The sequence below is a fragment of the Apteryx rowi genome, unplaced genomic scaffold (assembly GCF_003343035.1).
Source record: "Apteryx rowi isolate R43461 unplaced genomic scaffold, aptRow1 scaffold_369, whole genome shotgun sequence".
NCBI lineage: Eukaryota > Metazoa > Chordata > Aves > Apterygiformes > Apterygidae > Apteryx > Apteryx rowi.
Window position 1 is genome coordinate 436,215 of NW_020450185.1, and position 11,951 is coordinate 448,165.

The following is an 11,951-nucleotide window of genomic DNA, read 5'->3' on the forward strand; positions in this document are numbered from 1 at the left end:
CCTGCAACCAAGTTGTACTTCTGTTTTTATTTAAATAAATTCAAAAAAATACTTATAGCAATATTTACAATTCAATTTGATAATTCCTCAAATATTCCTGATTAATAAAAACCAGATTTTTCTAACAAATATCAGATGTTCTTACAATGAAGCATTAATACTTTTGGAAAAGCGATTAGGCGTTTACCATTAATCAGGGTCTCCAAATCCACAAGAGAACACTGTTCCTATAATATAGTATTCCTCTATCTCCCCCTGACCACAGCAGCGTTTTCAGAATATGAACTGCTTTCCAGGTATTGAAACCAATTTGTAATGGGTAAAAGCACATTTCTGAAATATGCCAAATTGGATCGTCAATTTTAATATTAAAGACAAGCTTTGTAATGAGTTTCATTCAAGTCACAACATCATTTTTCAGTTTTCCGAAGACATGTTAGCACTGGAAAAATCCACTTCCTATCCAAGACAGTATCCAAACAGAAAGCTTTTCCAGAGAAATTCAACTTTGTATTTTTAAAGCCACACATAACTAATGCATAAAATGCTTAAAATTCAAACCTTTTGCCTCTTCTTCCAAAACACTGCTACTCTTTCTGTGCTGCTTTTCCCAATCAGCCATGTCTTTGGAATCAAGACAATCTGTTATTCTTCCACTTCCTTATTAGAACCTATATGATCGGCATTTTCAGGTAAATACACCCCCATGCTCTGTAAAATGTTAGAAGCGGGTCCTGCCAGTCCAGCCTGAGCGCTATAGGATTCAAGCAGGTTAGCCACGAGGTTCATATCCAGATCAATGGGTGTCAGCTCAGCATCTTCTGCCCCGGAATCAGGGCCAGCATTCTGAGCCATGGTTGCTTTAACAGAACTTCCCTGTTGTAAACACAAAGAGAAAGTTTTATCATGACAAATCATATAGGAGGGTAAAAAAAGGACAAACCACAAGAGAAAAAACAAGTAAATAGTTCTGCAGCCAACAAAGTTCAGAACATTCCACACTGTCTTGAGAGACAGGAGTTTAGCCACCAAATTTTCATGCCAGTTAAAAAAATCATCACTTTCCACTATACAGATTAAGTTCCAAGAGAAAGAYGAGGTTATTGAGTCCTGGCTGAGCTTCCTATGGGAGTAATCAATTGCAGAAACTCAAGAGGCCCAGCTGCAGCTGCTTGCCTTACTATCAAAACAGAGAAATGAAACCAAGTCCTGGAACCAATGTGCAAGTCAAAGCTTAATTAACTTTTTGTTTAAAAATAAAAATAACACCCTGTGGTGCAACTCCAGCACATTTTGCTTTCACATGGGATTTTTTTTTTTTTTAATAATTAATTAGCATATGATCAGAGGACAAAAGTTGTGGATCATGTCACTCAGAATGATCGCTTGAGCATATTTCCTCTTTCCTACTAAAACCCTCAGAAAATGATTATGCTACAAACTAGAACTCAAAGGATACTTACCCCKTTCTTTTGGGTGGTGAAACTTCTGCCAACATTGGTATGTGCCAGTTCACAGTCCATCTCCTTCATATATGACTTGAGACTGCCTGTAACTTCATTAGGCAATGCCTTCTGTGCTTGCCTTTGATTTTCAACATCTAAGTCTTCATCATCCTCATCTGAGAACTCAAACTCCTCCTCTTCATCCAAATCATCAGAATCCAGTTCTTCTGAGCCTGCCCCTACATATTATTTTGTTTAAGTACATACAGCAAACAAATCAGTGCAGTGCCAAAGGATAATCAGAGAGCCAAGAGAAGCCAAGTAACCGAGTCAATCTCACCTAAAATTCTGTCCAAGGCATTTGTAAAAGAGTCAACGTCAAAGGTAACATGAGCTTCATCAGATGACCTGAAATATAAAAATAATTTTTAATAAGTATTGCTTTTATGCTTGCATAAGGTTGACATAGGCAGAAGAAACATTTGGCGTATTGATTTCCTCAAGCCTAGATTAAAGTTCAGGCGTTTGACCTGATGGCCTAAGAAGCACTTAGCTTGAGGTCTGTGTGAATGAAACAGCAAGTGATGCGGCTCCTGGCATGAAGGAGAAAAAGTCAAGAACTATTTGTTCCATCTTGCCCCCCCCCCCCCCCCCAAAAAAACAACAACAAAAAAACAAAACCCAAAACACACATTGAAGGCAACCAAAGCAAGCATGCCTGGCATCCTTCTGAAATTAAGTGGAAGTGTTATACATCAGACAAAGATTTGTAAAGCTGAGGATCTCGGAGGTTTAGAGCACCTACCTAGAGAGAACAAGAGAACACTAAAAACTTAATTCTGGTCTCTTGGAAGGCTCACTAGTTGCCCTCCCCTTTTTTTTTTTTTTAATTAGCTACAAAACCCTACACCATATCTCAGACATTGACACTAAGACAACTTAAAAAGGATCACATAAGAGCATAAATTGAGTAGATCCCTATATGTTTGATATAGCTTACACAGCATTATTGTCTCAATATTAAAGTTATTAAGAAGAACTCGGACAATATGCTACTACATAACCTTTTGGTTTTTAAAATKGAGGGCCTGCTCACTCACCATTCTCATACGCTTTCTCAACTCCAACAGCTAACTTAGTGGCAGTCCGGTTTTGTCTAGCTAGCTAAGTATCTTCACTTAGCACTTTTCTTCCACTGTTGGGACTAATGACAGGGATCCACAGTGATTCTTTTTTTCTGCTTCCATGTGTACAGCATGTGCTTCAGTGATGCAAAAACAGGCACAGTATATTCAAAATATTTATCTACAGGAGATCTAAATGCAGCTATACCATAAAAATCAACAGTCTTAATTTGAGGGAGTCTGGCTCTATGAAACTAAGTTACGTTTTTGTCTACAGCCTCACTAGAGGCATTTTAGCTACCTCATTAGGTAGTCCTTCATGGCAGGAAAAGTTCACCACAGCTGAACTGTCTTGAGACATACGTTTTAACAACTGTGCTAAGAACTATGGTAATTGACAACAGTAATCCTCCAACTTAAGACATTTACGAAAAAAACAACCAAAGCTAAGTAAGAGCTCTGAAAAATAGGGCAGCTTCAGCCATTTTTACTTGCACCAGCATCAGAGYGGTCACCGAGTTAGTTTAAAAGCATGTAATATTCACTACTGATACACCTTTGTTTCAGGCCAATGCTTAAAGGAACACTTTGAAACTTTGATACTCAGCATTACAGAACCATTGAAAGGGCTGCAACAGAATGAAAACACAATCCATACCAAACACCAAACTTAAAAATAACAGTACCATGGCATTTCTGCTCCTTCATGCGTTGAGACTTTGGACACAAAAGCCTTCATACTTTCAACAACTGCTTCCAAGTCATATTTCTGCTCTTCCTCATTTGAGGAAGGATGGGACTCATTCGTTGCCTCCTTCAACATCTGGTCTAGATCATCTGGTGAAATCTCCAGCCAACTGTCATCTGAAAGAACATAGGACATATTTGTTATCTGTGCACAAGTCTGTTAGTCTACAAGAGCCAATTTAGATGATTCAAAGTACTGTTAGCATTCTGTAGCTCACTTCTTTTGCACTTAGTTTTTCATGCTTAGAGTCCAGATTATTTTACTGCTTTAAAACACTGCTTTATATACACCTTCAAAATAGCAGATACTGTTCTAGGCATGGATAACCTTTTTGCCACTACATGAAGGATGAAAATGCTTACACTCTAGCAGGTGACTGACCCAGTCAGACCTGGCCCTATGATCATTAATACTAAATGTTGGATTTGTATACTACATCATCCAAAAGTACAGATGTGATCTGTATCACGCACTGACAACAACTACATTTCTGTTAAATGAGTCAAACACACTATATAAAGATTATGCTCATTTTATATCGGCCATGGGAGCAGACCAGATACTAACTAAACCAGTTCCAATACTGACAATACAAAGTGAACTTAATAAWATGTTTTAAATACTTTCTGTCTGGTATACAGTTGACACAAAGTACTTGATCTGGTATAAGTGTGCATGATGTTCCTGATCCAGTGGTATCAACCCCAAAACCGGATTGTGTATCTTGCCAATTCACAGCCACAAGCTTTATGGCTTAGGCACACCAACTGGTTGCCTGAAATTTTAAATGACTGCCCRTTAATAATACCTGTAGCAGTCACAGGATAGCAGATAAACTAAGTATACACAGAGACTCTACAGTTCTGCAAATATTCCTCTTCCCTCCCCACAAATAATCATTTGCCATAGAGTCTACCCCAGCTATCCTGCTCACCATCCCCTGGAGGAAGACAAGCTGCTTCTTTCTCAAACTCCTTCAAATCAAAGGTTGTTGTCTGCAACAATGTCAAAATTTCATCACCTGGACTCACTGCAACAGAGCTAGAAGAAAAAATTTCAGCTTACTGAAATGKTTTTTTTTAATAGCAACAGAACGCCAGTGGCATCTCACACTCCACATGCATGTTTTGCCTCAAAGTCTTCATTATTTCTGCTGTGCAAAAAATACATCAAAAAGATAAGCAAAGTTTGGGGAAGCACAAGCATGCTACGCAGATAGCATTAGCCAAAACAAGACACAGTTAGTTACTGTATTCCTTGTTGATGGCTACAAAGCCCATTTCTCATTTGCTTCCTTTGTTCTTTAAATTTATTTTGTCTTGATTAACATTAGGATGGCCAGATTCCAAACAGCACAGCTGGAACTTCAAGMAACTAACAGTCCAGATATCACGAGCTGGCAAAGTCTCAGATATTTTCACAATGATTTATTCTTTTGGATTTGATCTTTTGGAGAAATCYACAGCCAGTTGCCTGCCTTGAGTAACAGAGATGGATTACTCTGTATTTATCATTCACTGGGACTGCTTTTCAAAGAAACTTTTAAACAATTTTARTAGCCAACCAACCAAATAAATAATGCTTTTCTGTCACCTCTTAAACCACTTGGAATACCTTAATATTTTACAGAACCAAGATAAATAGTTACTCAAGCAATAACTTCTACTGGTAGAGAATACTATAGAGGAATTAATATCTGCCTGCCCTAGCCACAMCACCAATGTTAAATGTACAATGGAAAAAAGTTTCCTATTTAAAGCAAAAAGAAAAGCAAAACAGCAAGTGTTACAAAAGTTTAGTTAAAGTATTTATAGGTACTGTGTATGAATTTAAAGTCACTCTTACCTTTCCGGCTTGGTAACGGAGTGCTGGAAGTAATCTTCTGCCATATGCAGCAGTTCCAAATACTTAGCAGATCCTTCCATTTCTCCCTGTTTAATACAAGTCACAAGCATGAAACTATACAATTCTCCCTCCACCTCCTTTTCACAATCAGGACTCATAATGACAACYATTAGTTACAAAGAAATTTAGTGCTGAGAGAATCAAAATGAGTAGCACTCGTTCACCGTTTACACTTGGAGTATAATATAAGGAATGGGYGTAAGGYGCTTTCCCAGTCAGATATAAACTAGAGACGYAGGCTGCAGTATCATTTGGTCTATGTGAAAAATAAGGAAAGACAAYACTATGATTCTCACAACAGCATGGTTTTAAGAAGCCGATGGAAAGGTTACATCRTACAGGAATTGTGAATGAATCTCTTGCGTTTTGGGCATTGTCCCCAGAAGYGGCATTGCAGTACTATAAGAGTGTTCCCCTTTTCCCATATTTACAAGATGTTAACCTAACCACACTACAAACTTCAACTAAGTAGTCAAAGGCATGTTCCTCACCACCACCTAACCCTCCCTTCCCCAAAATCCTACATGAGCTCAAGTGGCCTACTTGGTGTTAAATATAGAACTTAAAGAACATTTAATTAGAATGGCATGCAAATTAAATGTAAAATACTGAAAACCATTATACTGGCACACAATCACATTGTGGTTTTCTCCATTCAAGTGCAGTCCCTCTTTTGCTAGAGGCAGGAATTAATCCCCAAATCCTCCTTTTTCCTTTTTAATTTCAAAAGGAAATTAAKTAATTTCAAAGGGGAACAACTTGTACATGCTTCTCTGAAATATATTCATTTGCTTTCCACAGAGAGAAGCACTAGATCCCTTGCCCTATTATAAGCACTTACCGAAGTTCGAGAGCTAAAGATGTTTTTCCTGAATCTCTCTCTCTCTCTCACACACACACACACACACACACACACACCCTCACCTTGAAATAGCTTTTTTCCTTCAGGCTGCTGAGGAATCTCTCCCACAAGGGATTGCTTAAGACACTTGTCTTGGAATCAGGAGAAGCTTTACTGCATTTAGAGCACAAAATCTCAAAGCCATGAGCCTGTATAAGAGATACAGCAATAACAGGTTCTCAAGATGTGACAGATTTAAGTTCACCTTTAGCAACTGCATAAAGACCTCACTACCACTGASCTCCTGAAGCTGCCATTTACAAAGCAGATACCAAAACTGACTGCCCAGTCAAAATGATCCACGATTGCTGCAGAGAGACAGATTCCAACTTCCAGACAAGCAAGATACTGCTACCTGACATACCAGGTTCGTCTACAAAAGTTATTGAAAATCAAGTTAGAGGACAGATTTGCAGTGCACCAGCTGCAAAGCACCTAGACTAACTGTATTTATAATCTATGCTGAGCTGCAAACTTGCTTTGCCTACACATTTTGTGGATGTGAACTTGCTGCACTGGGGCACAATTTTGAGGAGAGGAAACTTCAGAAGAGAAAACCCAGACTCTTGCTATCTGTGAGAACAGATTTGGCTGCATATCTACTTGCAGCAAGGTCCCGGKGCACGCTGTGCCCAGCACCCATCCTCCCTTTGAACAAACACACCCCTCGCCCCTTTCTGCTGTTGCCTACRCTAAGGTAGCTAGCTGCAACCTGCAGGCAGTTTAAGCTCGGGATTCCCCCGTGCAGCAAGGATGCACTGTGATGAGCTTTGGTGCCCCCACCTTGTRCAAAAGTGGATGTGCAGGGCAGGGTCAGGGGCTGTACTGGCCTTTAGCCTTCCCCTGTGAGCCCTGGTGCCTGAGGCACGGCACCGATAGTTTGGGCACACAGTAGCTAGAATTCGAAGCTGAAATGCAAGTTTAGTCCACAGAAACTTCTCCCCATACAAAGGCTGTAAACAGCAACTTAGAACATGACAGRATGTGCTACTTCAGGCAGAGGCTAAAATAGATCTCGTCTACCTTGAGATGGATACTACTTTTCATATTAATTTAGGGAAAATTAACTGGATTCRACACCAGTTCAGCTATGGTAATACAAACGTGTAAATCCTGGTTGGAACAGTTTTTAGAGAACAAAACTGCTTTATCCTGTAAAAGAAAACTCCCAGAATACTTAATATCCTATTTCTAGAAAAATGGTAATTGCCAATTCACTCRTATTTTCCTGTAGAATTAGACAACCTGCAAACAGAGAGTCAATTCTTCGACACCTCTAAACAAACAAACTAAACAGACTAAGTACATGATGCAAAAAAAACCTAATTACCAGTTTCATGCCCAGTTCATGGGCTTTGTATTGAGGGTGAGATGGCGGGGGCAGCGTGTATCCACTGCGTCTGTCTGGAACAAACTTCTGCTGCATTAGCTGTGCATACAAACACTTTGTGAATGTAACCTGAAAACACCAGAGTAAAAGAAAAAYACTCACTGTAGTGCGACTATGTTCTGTATGGGCATCAACTTTCAAACTTTCCCATCTGAATTTTATTTTAAAGCATCCATATTACAGACAATCCTTAAGACGGTATTTAAAAGTTGACATATATTAGTCTAAGACGTGTCACTCCTTAGATTTTACACAGTATGCTCAAAGATGATAACATCTCTAAATAAACATGAACTTCATTAGATCTAACTACATTTAAAAAATCCTCAACATTTACGCCAAGCGAAATATCTTGAGAAATGTAAGGGCTCTTTTGAATCAACCAAACTACAGCCAAAATTTCAAAAATCAAAAGCAGACTGGAAGTCTAAAGTTTGACTACCAAGTTTATTTTCAGGAGTCTAGGGGTATAACTCCACAAAGTAAAAAAAAAACCCMAAAAAACAAAACAAAAAAAATCAAAACAGATACAACACTGCTTGTTCAACACTCCACTTCATGAAATAGCTTCCACAGAGCTGTGCTGGCACAGCTGAGAAGACAACAAGCCTGGGAATGAACAGCTAGGGGCAGATAGGGGCAACTCCTTATGTTGGCTGGCAGCCCTTTCAAACCGCTCAGATCACAGAACTAGCAGACTAGTTTACTTAGCAAGCCTTTAGCGGAGAAACTATTAGCAGCGGTATCCTCTGATTTCAGAGGTTCTTCTCTGGCATTTAGCCCATTTGAAAGCCTAGCCATGTCAATCTGAAGGCAGCAAAGCTATTAACATAATCAACTGGAAATTCATGGCTAGTGTCAAAAGAGAAAACCAGAAAACATTCTACTTTAAAAATGAAATCTATACATTTATCTAAGTTGACCACTGAACTTCCATCAGTAACAGAACTTAATTAAGTGATAACAAGTTGAATTAGAAGCATCACTTACTACAGTCATCACACGCTCATCCGGAGGGAAAGTCTGAAAAGAGTGACACGCTCGCAGATCGATGGGATCTCGCAGATAAAAGGCCTGGACTGCTGCAGCCACCAATGAAGGGCGCTGCCTCAGCACTGCCACAATGCCTGCTGGGAGGTAGCAATGGGCTCGGTGAAACGAGGCCTGAATTTTCTCAGGATACCTGTATCATATGATAGCAATATAGTGTATTAAGTGTATTGCAAGAGCAAACCACTCCTTTTTAATTATTGTTTCCATTTTCACTTTAGTATTAGTCTGTATGATGGGCCAAGTGCCAGAAAATTATTCTGAAATAAATTTAAAACTCAGCTAATCTACCACCTGAAATGTCTAAACAAGACTCACTTAAAAAAAGAAATAGAATACATAGCTAAKAAAAATTTAATTCCCACACTGGTAAAAAGCATCACTGTGAATTGGACTAATACATCCAGCCACGCAGCTTCCTTCACTGTGCTGACTGTGGAAGTCATCTGGCTCAGGCTGTCAAATCCTTGCAGAAAATAACATACACTACTGAGCATTTCAGAGAGCAAGCTGATGCTCTGAAAAGCATGCTGGTTCTGCACCACAGTTCAGGATTGCCTTTTTCCCCCAAGGACTCTTAAAGGCTCGGACAATTTTCAGATTTCCTCACCTATTACTACAGGAAGGATGTGAAGGAAGAGTAAATCCTACCACCATCAGGTGCGGCATCATCACAGTGAACCTCCATCTGAGCCCCCAGACAAGGTTACAGTTTACCTGACAGCGTCCCCCCCAAGAAAAAAGCCACAGAAAAACTCTAGCTGGTGGCTTCAGAAAAGGAAGCAACTTTGTCACAGTTAACAGGAAAACGACTGAATGCAAGGAAAGAAAGTACCCCAGACAGCCAAGAATCAGCAGTTACAGAACACCATAAACCATCCACGTACCCACTGATGCGTTTATACACTGCTGTTCTAATGGGTTTTGCGGCCAGACACTCCTCTGAACGGGTGGATAATAACGTTAACGCCTGTGAGATCGTTGGACTGGAAGCAGGTAGCTCCCCTTCCTGCCCATGAGTCTCCGGCAGTGGAATGATGTGCAGTTCTCCTTTGTAAAAGAATACCTGGCAGACAGTAACGTTTTCATCAGAAGGGTAAAAACAGTCACAGACCGACCAATGCAAGATTTCTTTTCAGAGATGAACGTGTTTGTTTAAACACAGAGAACACTAGAGTACAAACAGCAAAATAATACAGGAAACGGCATTCTTTTAATTGGGAGATGAAGTGGATACAGGTATTGGAGATCACAATCTAACCAGTAAATAAAAGCTATTTTAATAGCAACAGATTTGGTCACATAAATCTTGTTTCTTTAATAACTGCAATACCAAAAGTTTTTCTTAAACTAGAGATCTGCTTCAGGAGAATCAGACAGCAAAATAACCTAACTGCTAAAGAGCAGGACAAAGACTAAAGAGCATCATTTCAGGTGCTAAACATGTGACCTCTGTTGGTTTTTTAGTGTAAGAGAAGAATAACTGGATGTAGCATTGTCACCTGAAATGGAAGGAAAACATGGTGCTAATAGTCCAGTTAAGGGTTTGTGACTCATTTTTGTATTGTGTTTCCCCCTCCCCCTTCCTTTTTAATTGTCTTGGGGGAGTACAAAAAAAAAAAAAAAAAAACTTTGCTAATGAAAAAGTAAGGTCTTTTCATTTAAATCCACTGACAAGAAATTCAGTGACATAATCCAGCAGCAAACATCCATAGTGAGGTGATCCAGCTGCAGCCTCTGGGTGAAGGAGCCGGCTGTGCCAGACCCAGGCTGACTCCCTGTAGAGTCAGTGACACTCCAGTCTTGAGCATTCCCCAGTCTGCGGGCAGCAAACCCTCCTGCCTGAGCACGATATGGTAGAAAAACTCAAGTGGCTGTACCAGAGCTAGAAAGCTTGCACAGGTGCAGGAGGGCTCCTCAGGAAAGCAATATGGTGTGTTTGCATCACACCGCCAAATCATTTCATAGTTCCCAAATTTTCCTAGCATGCCAGTAACCTAGATAATGGAAAGCAGACCAAACTTACCGATTTTATAGATTAATAAATAGCATGACACCTTCTCTATCTTCACATTTGCACTGTTTTAGCCAACACTAGTAGCAGGTTTACAGAAGTCAAGTCAGTTCTGCATTATGAAATAACCCTTAAAAGACGATTTATGTGCAAGAGTCAGATCTCACTGATCAACAGGGATTCACAGGCTATTAGGCAGGTCTGGGGTCTCTGCATGAATGTTACATTATTATTAAAAGAAAGTTCTCTTTCTTCCTCCTCTGACTCTCAAACACACAAGGGTATTGAAAAAACAATTCTGGAAGAACCACTTGATAGCTGTAATAATTTTTAGATGTTCCTGTAGGAGTTTCTTGGAGTGCATTCATTTTACATAGCACCCTATAGGAGCACACGGAGTAAAAACAAGGATCAGTGACGTTCAGTGGTTAAGTCTCTCGTACACCTCCACAGCAAACATGAAGTGCACTAAAACCAGAATAAAAACACCCTGTGCTTGATTAAAACAAGTCGAGTCCTGACCAGAAGCATCCTCGCTAGTAAGGGATAACAGCGTGGGTTTCCAGTAGCAGCGGAAGAACAAGACCACTCGACTAGCGGTGCAAGAGAAAATTCGGAGCGGTAAGTTAAGGGCTATCGCACTGAACTCAGCGGACCGCTGGCTAATTGGTACAGAAGCTTTACTCACCCTGTTGTCGCTGTTCTCGGGATCCAGCCACTTCGGGAGGAAGTCAGCGGCTTCTATCAGGAGGAACTCCCCATCGTTGTCGTCAACCCTGGCCGAGGGGAGAGCGGCCTCTTACCGGAGAAGGTCCCCGTGACGAGCGGCGAGCGCTTCCGAGCTAACGGCCGCTACCGCGCGCGGGGAGGGGCCCCAGCACAGGCGCCGCCTCGCGGCCGCGCTCTGCCCTCAGGCGCCGGGCGCTGCCGCAGCGCGGGCCGCCGCGGCCGTTGGCCGCCGCGGCGCCCCCCCTACCTGGCGGCGAGCTCCGGGAACTCCCTGGTGATCTCGCGGACGAGGTAGACGATGAACCACTCGTCCTCCACGTTATCCCCGAACAGCGTGGTGCCGCCGATGTGCGCCGGGGTGTCGCCTGCACGGGGCGGGGGGGAGAGAGGAGAGGAGAGAAGAGCGGATGAGAGGAGATGGGATGAGAGGGGCTCGGCGCCCCGCTAGCCCCGGCGCGGCGCGGCGCGGCTCAGCGGGGCGGCGCTCACCGCGGGCCGGCACGCAGCGCAGCCGGAAGGGCTGTCGCTGCCAGATGTAGGCGGCCAAGAGCGGCGCGAAGCGCAGCAGGATCCCGTCGGCGCAGTGGCGGAGGGCCGCCTCGCCGCCTGCCACCGGGAAGAGGCGGTAGCGCACGGCGTCCTCCG

The 11,951-nt window shown here is 41.8% G+C and overlaps 1 protein-coding gene across 1 annotated transcript; it reads right to left on the reverse strand.

Annotated features, from left to right (window-relative positions):
• Positions 1-8: 8 nt before the first annotated feature.
• ECD (ecdysoneless cell cycle regulator) lies at positions 9-11,949 on the reverse strand (the record flags this gene model as incomplete). The annotated part of the gene is made up of 13 exons (XM_026073455.1): positions 9-876; positions 1,464-1,684; positions 1,786-1,853; positions 3,256-3,433; positions 4,252-4,358; positions 5,163-5,248; positions 6,147-6,272; positions 7,454-7,582; positions 8,504-8,696; positions 9,451-9,629; positions 11,266-11,353; positions 11,554-11,671; positions 11,796-11,949. Coding segments are annotated over 13 exons (1,878 nt in total), but the record flags the coding sequence as incomplete, so codon positions are not given.
• Positions 11,950-11,951: the final 2 nt, after the last annotated feature.